General features: G+C 41.3%; 1 protein-coding gene across 2 annotated transcripts in view; it reads left to right on the top strand.

The window, feature by feature from the left end:
• elp2 (elongator acetyltransferase complex subunit 2) overlaps window positions 1–19,948 on the top strand; it is a 154,865-nt gene that overhangs the window by 13,594 nt on the left and 121,323 nt on the right. For both annotated transcript variants that reach the window (XM_072575494.1, XM_072575493.1), the window contains exons 3-4: window positions 6,308–6,378; window positions 12,319–12,475. In XM_072575494.1, the coding sequence (XP_072431595.1) occupies window positions 6,308–6,378; window positions 12,319–12,475 (228 nt within the window). The remainder of the gene's footprint in view (window positions 1–6,307; window positions 6,379–12,318; window positions 12,476–19,948) is intronic.

Genomic DNA, 19,948 nt, shown 5'->3' on the forward strand with positions numbered 1-19,948 from the left:
ATAAAGTCAAAGTACAAAGGGATCTGGGAGTGCTAGTTGAGAATTCTCTAAAGGTCAACATGCAGGTTGAATCTGTGATTAAGAAAGCGAATGCAATGTTGTCATTTATCTCAAGAGGGTTGGAATATAAAAGCAGCAATGTGCTACTGAGACTTTATAAAGCTCTGGTTAGGCCCCATTTGGAGTTCTGTGTCCAGTGTTGGGCCCCACACCTCAGGAGAGATGTACTGGCACTGGAGTGTGTCCAGCGGAGATTCACACGGATGATCCCTGGAATGGTAGGTCTAACATACGAGGAACGGCTGAGGATCCTGGGATTGTACTCATTGGAGTTTAGAAGGTTAAGGGGATATCTAATAGAAACTTATAAGGTAATACATGGCTTGGAAAGGGTGGACGCTAAGAAATATTTTCCGTTAGGCGGGGAGACTAGGACCCGTGGACACAGCCTTAAAATTAGAGGGGGTCAATTCAGAACAGCAATGTGGAGACATTTCTTCAGCCAGAGAGTGGTGGGCCTGTGGAATTCATTGCCGCGGAGTGCAGTGGAGGCTGGGACACTAAATATCTTCAAGGCAGAGGTTGATAAATTCTTGATGTCAGAAGGAATTAAGGGCTATGGGGAGAATGCGGGCAAGTGGAGTTGAAATGTCCGTCAGCCATGATTAAATGGCGGAGTGGACTCGATGGGCCGAATGGCCTTCCTTCCACTCCTATGTCTTATGGTTTGTGCATGTATCGCTAGTCAAGTAGCCTACTTTTTCATTGATGGAGCCGAGCTTCTTGAATGTTGTTGGAGCTGTAGTCAGCCAGATAACTGGGGAGAATTCCATCACACCTCTGACTTCTGCTCTGTGGTTTGTGGATAGGCTTTAGGCGGTTGGGAGATGAGGTAGTCACTGCAGGATTCTGAGCTTGTGACCTGCTGTCATAACCACACAATTTATATGGCTCGACCGGTTCAGTTTCTGGTCAATGGGTGTTGGTTTTGGGGGATTTGGTGACAGTAAAATGATTGCATATCAAAAGATGATCTTTCGATTCTTTCTTTTGGAGATTGTCATTGCTTGAATGTGGCATGAATGTGACTTGCCATTTGTCAGCCCAAGTCTGAATATTGTCCAGATATTGCTGCATTTGGATATAGACTGCTTCAGTATCTGAGGAGACATGAATAGTGCTAATTATTGCACAGTCATCAGTGAACATCTCAGCTTATAATGGATGCAAGATCATTTGTATCTGTCATTTTATATTCTTGCTCCTAGGAACTAGAAAATTTCATCAACTTTTCTTCTACTTTCCATCCCCCTCTCAGCTTCATCCAATTCAGCTCTGACCCTTCCCTTTTCTCCCTGAATATTTCTGTTTCCATTACTGGGGAAGCTTTTAATGAATACGGAGAAGATGTTGCTCACACCAATTTTCTTGAAAGGTCACTTCTCCTGGTGGCTTAGTCTCTGTTGCATTTGTTATGATGGTAGCCTTAGGGACCAACAGTCTAATATGTCTTTTTTCTCGGCTGAGGACTCTACCTCACTGTTGTTGACAAGGGCGATCTGATAGAGGTCTTCTGAATTTTGAGAGACATAGATTGGGTGGATAGTCAAGAACTTTTTCCCAGGATGGAAAGGTCAAGTATAAGAGGGCACAGGTTTGCCGTGAGGGGGGAAAGTTTGGGGGAGAGGTACAGGGAAAATGTTTCTCCCAGAGGATGGTGGATGCCGGGAATGTGGAGGTGGTGGAAGCAGGTACATTAGCAACAGTTAAGGCGTGTCTTGATAGACACAAAAATGGCAGGTGGACAGAGGGCTAGAAACTGCACATGGGCAGTAAGTAGCAGACTTTAGTAAGGATTAGGAATCGGCATAGGCTTGATGGGTTGAAGGGCCTGTTTCTATTTTGAATTGAATTGCATTGTACTGTATGTCCATGTCCTCCAGCACTGGTACAGGAGCAGTTGGGTGTCCTATATACAAGTGGCTCTGCAACAACTTTGTAAGGTTATTTAGACAGCAACTTCCAAACTTGTAGCATATAATACCTTGAAAGACAAGGGTAGCAAAAACATGGAAACATTGACACCTGCAAGTTACTCTTAAGCCACACACCATTCTCACTTGGAATGGCATCATTATTCTTTACTACATTTGGGATGAAATCTTGGAATTTGCTATCTTCTGTTAATACTATTAACTTCTTGAGGGTAATTACACATGTGCAATAAATGCTGGCCCAGCTGATGCTGCACACGTCCCAGAAAAATACTTTACACTGCCCAATTACCTCTTCGTATCATCTAAGGTATCAAAACACTTGCCAAATGAAATAGTGATTTATATGTGCTTGTTTTTCACTTTGTTAAATTGTATTCACTGCCCACAATGTGTACGAGTTTACACAGGAGACCAGCTGAAGGTTGTGAGTCTTAAATGGAATACCTTCAGTCTGCAAGAATGACCTCTAGCTTCTTGTTACCTTTCATTGAAATTCTCCACCCTGCTGTTATGCTGACCTCTCTGTCCTTAGCCTCCCTGCAGTGTTTTAATATTGCTGAAGCTAAATTTGAGTAACTGTCACTGAACAGTCACAGGATCTTTCACTTGGGCAGTTTTGGTCTTCTGGACTCACCCGAGGAGTTCAAAACTTTCATCTGTAATCGCTGCCTCTATTTTTTCATCTTTCTTTTTACAGATTTTTGTTCTGGATGTAGATTTTCTCGCTGAGATGGGAGGTTCATTTCCGGTTGTTTTGACACCCTACTAAGCAACATCTTCAGTGGGCCTTCGGCGAAGCAGTCTACATGATTTCTGTTTTCTATTTATATGTTTGGGTTGGTGGTGTCATTTCCTGTGATAATGTCATTTCCTGTTCTTTTCCTCAGGGGGTGGTAGATGGGGTCTAACTCGATGTGTTTGTTGAGAGTTCCTGTTGGAATGACATGCTTCCAGGAATTCTCGTGTGTGTTGCTGTTTTACATGTCCAAAGACGGATGTGTTGTCTTCGTCGAAGTGGTGTCCTTCATTATCTGTATGTAAGGATACTCGTGAAAGAGGGTCATGTCGTTTTGTGGATAGTTGGTGTTCATGTATCCTGGTGGCTAGTTTTCTGCCTGTTTGTCCAATGTAGTGTTTGTTACAGTTCTTGTACAGTATTTTATAAATTACATTAATTTCGCTTGTTGGCTGTATAGGTTCTTTCAAGTTCATTAGCTGTTGTTCTAGTGTGTTGGTGAGTTTGTGGGCTACCATGATTCCTGTTGGCATAAAATTCACTAAAGAGGAGGAAAACAACAACAAACTGCCATTCCTGGATATCACAGTAGAGTGAACAGCCAATGGACAACTTCAAACCAGCATCTATATGAAAACAACACATATGGACAATGCCAGACTACTCAAACCCCTTGGCATCATGGTAGCCCACAAACCCACCAATACACTAAAACAGCAGCTCATCAACTTGAAAGACCCGATACCCCAACAAGCAAAACTAATGTCATTTACAAAATACCATGCAAGAAGTATAACAAACACTACATTGGACAAACAGGCAGAAAACTAGCCATCAGGATACATGAACACCAACTAGCCACAAAATGACATGACCCTCTCTCACTAGTGTCCTGACATAAAGATAAGGAAGGACACCACTTCGACTGGGACAACACATCCATCTTAGGACAAGCCAAACAGAAACATGCACGGGAATTCCTAGAAGCATGTCATTCCAACCAGAACTCTTTCAACAAACACATCGAGTTAGACCCCATCTACCACCCCCTTGAGAAAAAGAACACAAGTCAGGGAAATATAGACCTGTGAGCCTGACGTCGGTGATGGGCAAGTTGTTGAAGGAAATCCTGAGAGACGGGATGTACATGTATTTGGGAAGGCAAGGACTAATTAGGGATAGTCAGCATGGCTTTGTGCATGGGAAATCATGTCTCACAAACTTGATTGAGTTTTTTGAGGAAGTAACAAAGAGGATTGATGAGGGCAGAGTGGTAGATGTGATTTATCTGGACTTTAGTAAGACGTTCAACAAAGTTCCCCATGGAAGACTGGTTAGCAAGGCTAGATCTCATGGAATACAGGGAGAACTAGCCATTTGGATACAGAACTGGCTCAAAGGTAGAAGACGGAGGGTGGTGGTGGAGCGTTGTTTTTCAGACTGGAGGCCTGTGACCTGTGGAATGCCACCAGGATCGGTGCTGGGTCCTCTACTTTTTGTCATTTACATAAATGATTTGGATGCGAGCAGAAGAGGTACAGTTAGTAAGTTTGCAGATGACACCAAAATTGGAGGTGTAGTGGACAGCGAAGTGGGTTACCTCCAATTACAACAGGATCTTGATCAGATAGACCAGTGGGTTGAGAAGTGGCAGATGGAGTTTAATTCAGATAAATGTGAGGTGCTGCATTTTGGGAAAGTAAATCTTAGCAGGACTTATACACTTAATGGTCAGGTCCTAGGGAGTGTTACTGAACAAAGATACCTTGGAGTGCAGGTTTATAGCTCCTTGAAAGTAGAGTTGCAGGTAGATAAGATAGTGAAGAAGGTTTTTGGTATCCTTTCCTTTATTGGTTAGAGTATTGAGTGCAGGAGTTGGGAGGTCATGTTGTGGCTGTACAAGACATTGGTTAGTCCACTGTTGGATTATTGTGTGCAATTCTGGTCTCCTTCCTATCGGAAAGACATTGTGAAACGTGAAATGGTTCAGAAAAGATTTAGAAGAATGTTGCCAAGGTTGGAGGATTTGAGCTATCGGGAGAGGCTGAACAGGCTGGGACTGTTTTCATTGGAGCGTCGGAGACTGCGGGGTGACCTTAGAGGTTTAGAAAATTATGAGGGGCATGGATAGGATAAATGGACCAAGTCTTTTCCCGGGGTGGGAGAGTCCAGAACTAGAGGCATAGGTGAGAGGGGAAAGATATAAAAGAGACCTAAGGGGCAAGTTTTTCACACAGAGGGTGGTATGTGTATAGAATGAGCTGCCAGAGGAAGTGGTGGAGGCTGGTACAATTGCAGCATTTAAAAGGCTTTTGGATGGGTATATGAATAGGAAGAGTTTGGAGGGATATGGGCCAGGTGCTGGCAGGTGGGACCTGATTGGGTTGGGATATCTGGTCGGCAGGGACGGGTTGGACCGAAGGGTCTGTTTCCATGCTGTACATCTCTATGACTCTATAACAGGAAATGGCATAACCATGGGAAATGACATCACCACAGGAAATCACATCACCAACCCTAGCATATAAATAGAAAGCAGGAATCATGTACACTGCTTCGCCTGAGGCCCATTGAAGACTTTACTTAGCAGGGGGATGAAACGTCTGGAAATGAACCTCCCAGCTCAGCGAGCAAATCTACATTCAGAACCTCAACCTGAGCTACAAATCTTCTCAAAACTCACTAACAGATTTTTGTGCTGTTCTCATTTTGTTTTTGCTACAGACAGAAACTATTCATGATCCTGGCAGCCACGCCCCTTATATACATGTTTTATTTCTATCGCATTCATGTTATCTTTGACGTTGTATCAACCAATTCTTTGTCATGATGGAAGTTGATGTAATACTGTCAATGTCACTAGACAACGAATCCAGAGGCCCAGGCTATTATTCTAGAGCATGGGTTTGAAACAGGCTAATTGGTCCCAGCAATTTATATTGTGTTTATGAGCCTCCTCTCACAGATTAATTTCATCCTTTCACAATGTCGGCATTTCAATTGTTTTGAATGAATGCTAGTAGGCTGCAAGAGTGAAAGCTTCAAATTTATATTAACAATCATAGAATCCCTACAATGTGGAAACAGCCTATTTGGCCCAATAAGTCCTACCTACCCTCCAAAGATTATCCCATCCAGACCCGTTCTGCTACCCTATTACTCTACATTTCCCATGACTAATGCATCTAACCTACACATCACTGTAGGCAATTTAACATGGCCAATTCACCTAATCTCCACGTCTTCGGACCGTGGGAGGAAACCAGAACACCCAGAGGAAGCCTATGCAGACACAGAGAGAATGTGCAAACTCCACACTAGTAGTTGCCTGAGGCTAGAATTGAACCCAGGTCCCTGGTGCACTGAGCCACTGTGCCATCTCTTATCCAAAGGTTGTACATTGTGATCATTTACTTTGTTTCATGGACCAGATTTTTTACAATTCTAAAAAAAATCTGTTTCTGAATCTGTTGAAATGGATGTTGTGTTGTAGAAATGGAACAACATTTAATGTGTTACTGTACTTAAAAGTGAACATTTGTATTGATGACTTCAGACAACGTTTTTGTTCCAGGTCCTGAGACAGAACTTGTGTCTGGAGGATCTGATAACTGTCTGATTGTTTGGGAGTTGCAGAATTTTAAGGTGAGTCAGACTTAAAACAGCTTACTTTTCTACAAGTTCCCAGTGAACACATTTGGAAGCAACACTGTCTAGGGATTGTTTGCAGATAATAATAATTTAAATGCAGAGCAAATCAATTTGATCATGTTTTGCAAAAGTTTTTTTTTCTGAAATTATAGTTTTTATAGGAAAAATAATTTGAGCAGAATTTTACTAGTCAGTAATACTGAATAATTAGTACAATGACTTAGTGACTATGATAGTAGACCAGATTTCTTGTGCTGGCTAGCCCTGTCTGTCCCCATGCAATCAACATACCTTGAAAATAAGATCTCCAGCTCCTAATTCATTACCTCTAGAATTCTCAAAAAATCCTCTTCCCTTTTCTCATCTACTTGGTAATGTCATACATAGATAGTGAACAGCTTCCATATCCAGGCAATCATTTTTACCTCTTCACCCCTCCCCTCAACCTCATTATCAACTCTGTGCTATTGGGGTGCATGTTTGATATTGTTAGTTGGCTGGAAATTCATACAGTTGAACTTTAGAAAATTAAATATGTTATTTTTCACAATATTTAATTGCTCTCAATCCATCCTCTTTCCTCTGAACCAAGCCTCCACTTCCAGCTGTTTGTTAGATTGTTCTGAATTAAGTATTATGCGTACTTAGGCTGAGATTCCCAGAGTTGGAAAATTTTGTAAGTCTCAGTTTCTATCTCGGGGAGCAAAGTGGTGTGATTTTCACTTTGGGATGAGATACAGGGCAGAGCTTGGTTCAGTATCTCCTGACACAAATCAGAGTTGACAGTGAAGCTGTTGAGTTCCAAGACCAATTGTTCAAAAGCCCATCCTCATTTTCCTGGGCCAGTCTGTTTTTTAAGCATTAGGCCCACTTGATGTTCTGCCTCACCACTCCTCACCCTCTGCCCATTCCTCATGCCCAACCATGCCAATTCACGGCAGTTCACACCATGCTCACTTAGAACCCCAAAGCCAAATTAGTGCCAACTCATGTCCCTCATGCATCCCTTTTGCCCTTTGTGGTATCTCTGATAATTTAGTGCCTACTCATGCCAATCTATGCCATGTACACACCACCCTTTTTCCTTATAGCTTCCATGCCAACTTGTTGCATTTCCGTGGATCCTGGAAACTCCATTCCAGCAATTGCTCATGAGCACAATTTTAGCTTATCCACTTTGCAGTAAACTGGTACTGCCCTGTGCTTTTCCAAGCTTTAATCTTTGAGTTGCATCAAGCAAGTACTGCTCATGGGCTTTTTTTCTAAGCCTGCATTATACTACACTGAACCATTATGGGTTTACGTTCTTCCTCCAAGTCCCCAGTACAGTTCGAGGATGCTGCTTGAGCTCTAGTCCCAATACTTATCTGCATCTACTGAATCCTAAGATGTTACTTTAATCTTACCTTCATGGAGTTTTTACACGGCTTCTGAGATTTCTTTCTGAGAACCAGTAGCCTTCAGTCATCTCTTAGCAGCACCTTTCCAGCCTGGGGCTTATTCCTTTGCTGCTCTCTACATGACTGTTTGTTTTATTAAATCTAATTGACTCTAATCCTTGAACAACTCTCCATTGATTAGATTAGATTAGATTACTTACAGTGTGGAAACAGGCCCTTCGGCCCAACAAGTCCACACCGCCCCGCCGAAGCGTAACCCACCCATACCCCTACATCTACCCCTTACCTAACGCTACGGGCAATTTAGCATGGCCAATTCACCTGCCCTGCACATCTTTGGACTGTGGGAGGAAACCGGAGCACCCGGAGGAAACCCACGCAGACACGGGGAGAATGTGCAAACTCCACACAGTCAGTCGCCTGAGGCGGGAATTGAACCCGGGTCTCTGGCGCTGTGAGGCAGCAGTGCTAACCACTGTGCCACCGTGCCGTTGAACTGTTTTGAGTGACCAAGAGTCATAAAGTCGTACAGCACAGAAGCAGGTGCTTCAGCCCAACTTGTTCATACCGATCAGATTTCCTAAACTGAACCAGTCCCATTTGCCTGAGTTTGGCCCATATCGCTCTACACCTTTTCCTCTGAGTGCTTCGGTTTCCTCCCGCAGTCCAAAGATGTGCAGGTTAGGTGAATTGGCCATGCTAAATTGCTCATAGTGTGAGGGTGGCTCAGTGGTTATCACTGCTGCCTCACAGCACTAAGATCCCAGGTTTGATTCCAGCTTCTGGTGACTGTGCGGAGTTTGCACATTCTGTCCATGTCTGCATGGGTTTTGTCCGGGTGCTCAGGTTTCCACCCACAGTCCAAAAATGTGCAATTTGTTAGAATTGGCCATGCTAAATTGCCCATAGTGTTAGGTGCATTAGTCAGAGGGAAATGGGTCTGGGTGGGTTACTCTTCGGAGAGTCGGTGTGGACTGGTTGGGCAGAAGGGCCTGTTTCCACACTGTAGGGAATCTAATCTCTGTTCTATCCCTGTGCTTGTCCAAATGTCTTTTAAATGTTGCAATTATATACTTGCCTGTAACATTTCCTCTGACAGATTGTTCTGGACATTCGCCACTCTGTGTGGAAAAAGTTGCCCCTCAGGTCCCTTTAAATCTTTCCCCCCTCACCTTAAAGCTATACCTCTAGTTTTGGACTTCCCTACCCTGAGGAAAACAGCTTGGCTATTGACCTTCTCTATGTCCCTCATGATTTTATAAACTTCTTTAAGGTTATCCCCTCAAACTCTGACGCTCTGGGGAAGAAAGTCCCAGCCTATCCAGCTTCCTTATAATTCAAGCCCTCCAGTCCCATTAACATGCTTGTAAATCTTTTTTGCATCCTTTCCAGTTTAATAGCATTCTTCCTATAGCAAGGCAACCAGACTTATACACAATAGGCCAAATGTGGCTTTACTATTGTCTTGCACAGCTGTAACATGACATCCTAATTCCTGTACTCAATACTTTGACCGATGAAAGCAAGCATGCCAAATGTTTTCTTCACTACCCTTTCTACCTATGACTCTACTTTCAAGGAACTATGTTCCTACACACCTAGATCTCTCTCTTTGACAGCACACCCCAGGACTCTGTCATTAAGTGTGTAATTCCTGCCCTGATGTGTCTGACCAAAATGCGAAACCTCGTATTTATCTGAATTAAACTCCACCTGCTATTCCTCAGCCCTTTGGCCTCATTGCTCAAGATCCCATTATATTCTTAGATAACCTTCTTCACTGCCAACTATACCACCAATTTTGCTGTCATTCACAAACTTACAAACCATGCCTCTCATATTTTCATCCAAATTATTTACATAAATAACGAACAACAGTGGACCTGGTATCAATCCTTGCGACACATAGCTGGTTGGTTCACCACCACCCTCTGTCTCCTAGTGTCAAGCCAATTTAGTATCCAATTAATTGGCTACTTCTCCCTGAATCCCATGTGATCTAACCTTACTAACCAGTTTACTGTGTGGATCCTTGTCGAAGGCCTTACTAAAGTCCATGTAGATGTCTATCGCTTTGCCTAAATTTATCTTCTTGGTAACCTCTTCAAAAAAAGTTAAATTTGTAACACTACAATTTTCCACGTACAAGTCCATGTTGACTATCCCTTATCAGTCCTTGCTTTTCCAAATGCTTGTAGATCATCTCTCTCTCATTTCCCTCCAACAACTTAGCTGCCACTGATGTTAGGCTCACTGGTCTGCAGCCTTTCTGAAATAATGACACAACATTAACCACCCTTCAGTCTTCTGATGCTTCACCCTTGGTTGTCATTGATAAAAATATCTCTGCTAGGGCCCTTGCAATTTCTTGCCCAGCTTTCCACAATGCCCTGGATACACTTGATAGGGCAGAGGGATTTATCTACTTTATGCATTTTAAGACTTCTAGCACCTCCCCTCCCCTTCTGTAATGTGACTATTCATTTAGAATAGTCCTCATCTCCTGTGACTCCATACATAGACGATCTTATTGATCTTTTCAGGGGCCTATTCTCTCCCTAATTACTCGTTTGCCCTGAATATACTTGTAGAATCTCTTTGGAGTTTCCTTTATTTTATCTGAGAAGGCTACCTCATGTCCCCTTTTTGCCTTCCTAATTTCCCTCTTAAATGCGTCTGTACTGCTCAAGGAATTCAACTGATCTGAGCTGCCTATACCTGACACATACCCCCTTCTTTTTCTTGACCATAGCTGCAATGTCCCTAGACTCCTGCCAGCTTTGCCCTTCACACTAACAGAAACGTGCTGGCTCTGAACTAATTATCTTGCTTTTGAAAGTCTCCCACTTGCCAGACATCCTTTGCCTGTAAACAATCTCCCCAATCAACTTTTGAAAGTTCGTGTTTAATACCATCAAAATTGACCTTGCCCCAATTTAGAACTTTAACATCTAAACCAGACCTATCCTTTTCCATAAATATTTTAAAATTTATAGAATCATGGTCACTGGTGCCAAAGTGCACGCCCACTGGCAACTCTATCACTTGCCCTGCCTAATTCCCAAGAGGCGGTTGAGTTTTGATCTGTCTCTAGTAAAGCCATCTACATATTGATTGTGAAAGTTTTCCTGAATGCGAATTTTTTCCTATCCCTTAACACTATGGCAGTCTCAGTCATGTGTCTAGAAAGTTAACATACCTTACTGTTACAACCTTATTATTCTTACAGCGATCTGTGATCTCCCTACACATTTGTTCCTCAATTTCCTGCTGACTTTGGGAGGGTTTATTGTACAATCCCATCAAAGTGATGATCCCCTTGAAAACCTTAGAACAAATCTTGCCCCGTTGCTTGGCAAAATTGAATGTAACTTACATTGGAACAAGTTCCCCTAACTTTGTCATTTTCACAGTTGCTGACTAAAATTGTACAAATGGATACAACAAAAATAAGTTTCACACAGTTCACTCAATGTCCACAATGAGCAGTCTCAAAAGATCTGCTGAGATGAAAGAAAATAAAGTTCGAAGGATCTGTTACAGATGTCACTGTATAAAAGAAATTGTATTCATAAAGGTTAATTTAATATATAGAAATCTCCAAGTACTTGGTCATTAACAAAATAAACATTTCTGCTCATACCCCTGCCATGAAAGAGCTACTCTTTTAATATTCTCTTGGAGCTCTGAATCAAACTGTGAAGTTACAGCCCATCAATGTGAAAATGACATATTGTGGAAGCAGTAATAATGCTGTAATGATCATTATGTCAACAAACTGAGTTCTTAGACACACTTAGTTTCTTTTGAAATTTAAAGACCAGAATATTTAAATAACTTGATGGCTTGACAGTTCTAAATTACTTTATCTGCCCTTTTTAAGCATTTATGCCAACTCAAAATTCATCACTGCTTCATTGTGATGTAAGTCCCTTACTTCAGCAAAAATTAATTTGTTTGAACTCAGCAATACATTCAAATAGACCTGTTGATTTCTGGTTTCCCACAAATGACAGCTCCTTTACCTAACATTGAAAAAATTTCTGTCCTGTGGATTGGGACTCCCAGTGCCATTTATAATGAGCCACGGAGTCTCCACAACTTTGAACGCCAGGCTTTAGTATTTAGTTTACCCCAAGGCTATCTTATCCCATCTCCTTTCAAATCCACTTCGATAGTTTTTCTAGCCCTGGCACCCACATTAACCCTAGATTCAATGAAACCTTTAGCTATATTTTTGATGTTTTTAAGTTTTTAGAATATCTTTCTTGCCATCCACCTGACCTGCATTTTTATAAGCTCGAAAATATCCAGAACATGTCTTCTAAGTTGAACTACCCATCACCTTCATTTTTGTTACCTGCATTGGCTCCTGTTTTCCGAATGGATCGATTTAAAAATTTTCGTCTTGAAGATCACTTTGTGGTTTTGTCTCTGGCTCCTCTGCTATTTCTGCCAGCATTGTTGCAAAATAGTCAATAATATCTCCATATATTAGTTATGAATGATTATCTCTTTTACCTGTGCTTATCAGTTTGCAGTCTCCACCCAGCTGGAAGGCCATTCAGGAGCTGTATGTGCTGTTACAGCTATTTATGAAACTGTTAACTTGGATGAACATCAAAAACTGCTGATCGCTTCAGCAGCAGCAGATTCCTCTGTCAGAATTTGGACAAAACAAGGTTCTGTGGGTAAGGTAATAATTTCCTTATATATGTTCATTGCAACTGCAAATATGGCATGTGAATTACAAATAGGAATGCAATATAATTTTAACTCCACTAACTTTTCTATTATCATTACATAACATTTAAGGTTAAATGCCTTGTAAAAGCCATTGCTTTCAGTATTTTCCCCAGGTGAAATTAGCTGCCAAGATGTGTATTTTTAAATCAGTTATATTTATCTCACCCCTGCATATCAGAAAAGATGGAAAACATGAACCTTGAATTTTGACTCCATTAAACCTCTTGATTGAGTGTAAAAATAAAAGTGGTGTTCCATTGATGTGCATTTTGATCATGTAAGTTGTGATTTCACAATTATTCTTTTGAATATAATGTGATTTAAAGGATAGTTGGAGTTTAAGGTATAGATTTTTTTTCCTAGTTTCTTTGTGATGTTGTTTAGCTCACTGGCAAGAGAACATATGTTCCTGGGTTTTTCTAAGCTATCCATTTTTAGTTAGACACCTGCAATTCCAAACAAATGGCCACTGAATGGAACTTCGTTGTATTTACACTATGTGAAAGAAGATGATGGTAAGGAAGTCAGCACAGATTCAGTAAAGGCAAGTTGTGTTTGACTATTTTGTTCAAATTGTTTGAAGTCACCTACAGCTGATGAAGTTTTGTGTTTGATGTGTCTGAAGACTTGAAGGAGACATTTGTCAAAGTACTTCAATATAATGTTAACCAAATTAAAGCTCATAGAATTAAAAGGACAGAGGTCACATGCTTACAAATTTGGCTCAGGGATAGAAAACAATAGTAGTGAACAGTTATTTGTCAGACTGAAGAGTGGTTTAGTGGTGTTCCCTGACAAGTGTGTGTCTATGCACAGCCAGACTTGGGTATGCAGGGTATAATGAAGTTTGCAGATGAAATGACAGAGAAAATGTAGTGAACAAGGAGAAGGATAGTAACAAAATATATGGATATAGTAATGAAATGGATAGACATGTGGATGAAATTAAACACAAAAAAAATTTTGGTGGGAAGGATCAAAAGAGAGAATGTGAATTAAATAACAATGAATTTCTAGGAATGCAGGAGCATAGAGACTAGTGAAAGTATGTATACTAATCTGTGAAGGTGACTGGACAAATTGAGAATCGAGAGTGTGGTGCTGGAAAAGCACAACAGGTCAGGCAAGGAGCAGGAGAATCGACGTTTCGGGCATAAGCCATTCATCAAGAGTGAGCAAGTTGAATGGACAAGTTGAGAAGGCTATTTGGGAAAAGCATGTAGAATCCGTTCGAAGGGTCACCTGATCTGAAACATTAACTCTGATTTCTCTCCAGAGATGCTGCCAGATCTGCTGAGCTTTTCCAGTAATTTCTATTTTTGTCTCTCATTGACAGCATGTGCACTTCTTTGGGTTTTTATTTAGAATCCTTGGTTTAAGTAAATATGTACAAAAGCCCAAGCTAAACATATTTGAACTACTGGTGAGGTCTAAGCTAGAGTGCTGCATTCAACTCTGGGTGTCACATTCTGGGCAGGATACCAAACTCTTTGAGAACGTTATAAATGTGATCTACCAGAATGAGATCGGGATGAGATGCAGTGATTGTATTCCTGTATAAGAATAAGAAGAGAAGTCTGACTGTTGAATGTACAGATGGATTTCGTTACTTTTGTTGGGAGTCCATATTTATACTTGGATTATCTGGAACAAAAAGATTTTTAGTACTTGGGTGTTACCTGGATTACAGTAGGTTTTACTTTGTGATTTCTCAGAACTGAATGGGGGTATTGTTTTGGATTCTGGATCATAGCTTGTATGTTAATCGGTAATTATTTGCTTCAAGAATAATTTTTTTAATGGGATACAGATCAAAAATTAAAGTCACCTATCATGACAACTACTACAGAGACAACCCGCTCTTCAATTTTATTGCCCTAAACATGACCTGAGTGTATAATTTCTCTTTGTAATCTATAACTAATAAGCTTCATAACAATTGTAGATATTATCTTCTCACCCTGGGACAATTTTTCATTGTGAAGAATCTGTCGTCATTAGTATCAGCAGTGTTGACGGATCAGTGAAATAGAGAAACTGGAGTTGTTCTCTTTTAGAGTAGGGAAGATTGAATGGGTGAAAAATTCAGAATAGAATTGGATAAATTGGAAGTAAAAGAAAATTAAAAGGCTGCAAGGAAAGTGCTGAGAAATAGGTTTACAAGTGGACAGATTTATCAAAGCACTGGCATTGAGATAACAGACTGAATTGTCTCTTTGCTGTGTCATCCTATGATTCCATGCCAGATTGAAACAAAGGAGGATTGCACATAGGTGCCATTGCCATTGTAAATACATAAATAAGCCAAGATGCTTGTGAATGTATGCATTAAATTATTGGATTTAACCTCCAATGTAGAATATGTAGAAAACAAATTTGTTTACACAACAAGGATATCTGATAAAACAAGTCAAAGGCTATTTATGTCAGTGTGTTCTGCTACTTGTCCAACAGCATTGCCATCCAATGAGGCAGCATTGTGAATCTCCATGTGAGAAAGTGAATATTCTCTGGAATAGGAGGAACTTGAAATTGTCTTGATGGAACAGTTTGAAAGGTGTCATTTGAAGTGACCTCCTCCTCCTATCTCACCTACAGCATGGACAGTTCTCCTTACAACTTTGCATGTGTCCCCTGCCCTTTCACCCTGGCTAGCCCAAATGGCGTCTGCATGATGTTGGGTATACGAACTTGTAAATTGGAACACCACCTGAAGTTGACAAGTGGGGATTGCATTATTCAATCCAACAGTGGAGTCACTAATTCATAGAAATATAGAAAAATGGGGGCAATAGTTGGCTATTCAGCTCTTCGAACTTTCTCCGCAATTCTGTACGATCATGGCTGTAACCTCTGATCAATACCATGTTACTGCTTTTTCTCCATATCCTTTGATCTCTCTTCCACAAAGAACTATGCTCAATATGGGGGCATCACGGTGGCTCAGTGATTAGCACTACTGCCTCACAGCGCCAGGGACCCAGATTCGATTCCAACCTCTGGCAACTGTCTGTGTGGAGTTTGCACATTCTCCTCGTGTCTGTGTTGGTTTCCTCTGGGTGCTCGGTTTCCTCCCACAATCCAAAGATGTGCAGGTCAGGTGAATTGGCCATGCTAAATTGCCCATAATGTCAGGGGTGAATATAGGGTAGGGGAATGGGTCTGGGTGGGTTACTCTTTGGAGGGTTTGTGTGGACTTGTTGGGCCGAAGGGCCTGTTTCCATACTGCAAGGAATCTAATCAACTCCTTGTTGAAAATGCTCAATATTTTGGCTTCAACCACTTTCTGTAGCAGAGAATTCCACAGACTCATCACTGTCTGGGTTAAAAATTTTCTGCTCAATGGTCTTCCTGGTATCTTTAGATGAGATTTTTGGTTCTTGACTTCCCTGTTGTCAGAAACATCCTTCCTGTGTTTGTACATTGTATAATCCTGCTAGAAATTGATAGGTATCCATGAGATCCCCACCCCACCCCCTCATTCTTCTAAACTCCAATCAATGTAATCCTAACTGACCCAGTCTGTCTTCGTTCATCAGTTCTGCCATCCCAGGAATCAATCCAGTAAACCTTTGTTGATCTCCCTCCATAGCCAGAATGTCCTTCCTCAGAGAGGGAGACCAAAATGGCACACAGGTATGGTCTTGTTCTCTTTGTACAGCCAGAAGCACCTCAAGGTAAATATGTAAATGCACAATTCGCAGTGGTTTCCATCCCGGACTATTTAAGTGTATGCAATTTATATTCCTTCTGCTGTAGCCATTGAAATTAATTTTCTGTTCATTTTTGAAATGTCTACGTGGTCTCTCATCAAGAAAACTGGTTCCTCTCACAAGCTATTGACTTTCTAAATTAATTTATATCTTCATATAACTACTTATTTTTCTTGATATTCTAACTGCTGTTGGATGCCGACTTGATGTCAAACTTCAACTCGCATTGATAAACAGAAAATCTGTGCACAGAGACACTAGGTCTTTGAGGGCACCTTCCTTCCACATCAGTGAGGGCTGTAGCTTTGTTACTGATTTTAAAATACTGCCCATTACTTCCTGTTCAACTTGTTGGTGATGAGCAATAATTGTTTCAGATGGTGCGATATTTTCAACAAAAACAAATAATCATAGAAAAGAAGACCCTGTCCGAAAGAGGAAACGATTAATCTTGAAACGGGAAAACCATCAACCAGATTCTAATATGTGGTGGGAAATCATTAACTGAAAATAGACATCAAAATCATAGGGACCAAGTCTGAAATGGGCAACACAAATAGAAACCAAAACATGCAGATATTTGTAAAAGGAGGAAGTAATTAAATCAAAGCTAAACTTGATTTTTACAACTCACATCAAAACTGGAAATAATTGTCTTTCTGAAAAAGGATACTGCCCTCTGCAGGTGCAGTCTGGAATTATATTAGTTAGTAATTTCCCATCATTCGTTCCACAAGTTGAAGAGTCATTGAGTCAAAGAGAATATATAGCATGGAATCAGACTCTTCAATCCAACTTGTCAGTGCCGAGCAGCTATCCTAATTAAATCTAGTCTCCTTTGCCAGCATTTGGCCCTTTTCCTTTCAACCCTTCCTATTCATATACCCATCCAGATGCCTTTTAAATGTTGTAATTGTACCAGCTTCCACCAGTTCCTCTGGCAGCGCATTCCATATATGCACCACCCTCTGTGGAAAAAGTTGCACCTTAGATCCATATTAAATTTTTCCCCTCTCACTTCAAACCTATGCCGTCTAGTTTTGCACTCCTCCCATGCCGGGGAAGAGACTTGTGTGTTTGTCCTATCCACGCCCCTCGTGATTCTATAAATCTCTCTAGGGTTATTCCTGAGCTTCTGACACTCCAGTGAAAACGGAACATAAAACATACAGCTTTACATCACAGTACAGGCCCTTTGAAGATCAAACTAACCTACGTACCCTTCTATACCAGATCCAATTAACCTACATGCCAGTCTATTCAGCCTCTCCCTACAGCTCAAACCCTCCAACTCGGGTAACATCCTTGTGAATCTTTTCTTGATCAAGATGCCTTTGTAATCTTCACTGTTAACTATGTCACCAATATTGGTGTCATTCACAAACTTACTAACCACCCCTCCTAAATTTGCATCCAAATTGTTCATATAAATGACAAATAATGTGATTCCAGCACCAATCCCTGTGGAACACTGCAGCTCACAGGCCTCCAGTTTGGAAAACAAACCCCATCACCAACCTCTGTCTCCTATCGTCAAGCCAATTTTGTACCCAATTGGCAAGCTCTCCCTGAATCCCTTGTGACCTAACATTACTATCAGTCTACCATGTAGAATCTTGTTGAAGGTTATACTGAAGTCTGTGTGGACAACGTCTACTCCTCTGCCCTCCTCAATCTTTTTGGTTACATCCATAAAAAACCAAATCAAGTTTGTGAGGCACAATTTCACATGCACAAAGCCATGATGATGATCCTTAATTAGTTCTTGCCGCTCCAAATGCGTGTAAATCCTATTTCTCAGAATCCCTTCCAACAAGCTACCTACCACTGATCTCAGACTCACTGGTCTGTACTTCCCAGGTTTCTCCTTACAGTCTTTCTTTCTGAAATAAAGGCACAATATTTGCCATGCTCCAGTCCTCCAGCACCTCGCCTGAGGTTGTATATGATACAAATATCTCTGCTAGGGGCCCTGCAATTTTATTCCAACTACCTACAACATCCCGGGATACATTTGAACAAAATTCTCCTGCTTGTCCGTTATAAATTTAGTAGTGGACTTGACTTCAGTTTTCTTGAGTTTCCAGGCTTCTTCTCAGATGCCAGACTCCTCAAGTATTGAGTAGATCGATATTTCTCTCAATGAAGCTGATACCGCCAGTTTTTGTTTTGAGGGAGACGGGCCGAAGGAGGCCGCCACATGCTCACCCCAGCCCTCACATTTTTCTTTCACTTCATACTAATGGAAACATCTTCTCCATGTCCATTTATTCAAGTCTGTCAGTATTCTATAAGTTTCAATCAGGTCCCCCATTATACTTCTAAACTCCATCAAGTAAAGACCTAGAATTCTGAACTTCTACTCATTTGTTCTCATGATCATTCATGTAAACCTCATCTGGACCCCATCGAAGTACAGCACAACCTTTCTCACAATATCATTAAATGGCTCACAAATGTTCACAGCCTTACACAGCCTCAGAAGCACACCACTATTTTTGTTTTTACAGCCCTCATGAAATGAATGCTAATATTGCATTTGTGTTCCTGACTGCCAATTGAACATGCTTAAGAGAATCCTGAACCAGGGCTCTCCAGTCCCTTTGTGCCTCAGATTTCTGAATCCTTTCCCAATTTAGAAAATAGTCTACACCTCTATCCATCTCACCAAAATGTATAAACTCACACTTTCCCAAGTTGTATTTCATCTGCCACTTTTTTGCCCAATCTCCTAGCTTGTCCAAGTCCGTCTGCAGCCTTCTCGCTTCCTCAACACCACTAATTCCTCGACGTATTTTTGTGTCATCTGCAAACTTAGCAATAATGCCCTCAGTTCTTTCATCCAGATAATTAATGGACACGAAAATCTGCCCAACGACCAAGATCAAGCTTACTAGCCAAAGATTTCTTGTACTCTGTCTCCTTCTCTTCTCAACAGAGGTTACATTAGCCACTTTCAAGTCCTCAATTGTACTGAGAATAGGGCCCCTCAAAGATCAGCAAGGCAGCCTTTGTTTGGAGCCGCAGAAAATGGGGGAGATACTAACTGAGTATTTTGCATCGGTATTTACTGTGGAAAAGGACATGGAAGATATAGATTAAATTAGATTACTTACAGTATGGAAACAGGCCCTTCGGCCCAACAAGTCCACACCGACCCGCCGAAGCGCAACCCACCCAAACCCATTCCCCTACATTTACCCCTTCACCTAACAGTACGGGCTATTTAGCATGGCCAATGAATGTAGGGAAATAGATGGTGACATCTTGAAAAATGAAATCTGAGGAGGAAGTGCTGGATGTCTTGAAATGCATAAAGGTGGATAAATTCCCAGGACCTGATCAGGGACACCCTAAACTCTGTGGGAAGCTAGGGAAGTGATTACTGGGCCTCTTGCTGAGATAGTTGTGTCATCGATAGTCACAGATGAGGTGCTGGAAGACTGGAAGTTGGCTAACGTGGTGCCACTGTTTAAGAAGGGTAGTAAGGACAAGCCAGAGAACTATAGACCAGTGAGCCTGATGTCGGTGTTGGGCAAGTTGTTGGAGGGAATCCAGAGGGACAGAATGTACATGTATTTGGAAGGTAAGGACTGATTAGGGATAATCAATATACTACCTTTTGATTACAACTACATTTCAAGAGTTCTCTTTCCCCCTCTTGAATGGCTTTCTGTGTGGGAAATCATGTCTCACAAACTTGAT

This window comes from Chiloscyllium punctatum, chromosome 8 (assembly GCF_047496795.1).
Source record: "Chiloscyllium punctatum isolate Juve2018m chromosome 8, sChiPun1.3, whole genome shotgun sequence".
NCBI lineage: Eukaryota > Metazoa > Chordata > Chondrichthyes > Orectolobiformes > Hemiscylliidae > Chiloscyllium > Chiloscyllium punctatum.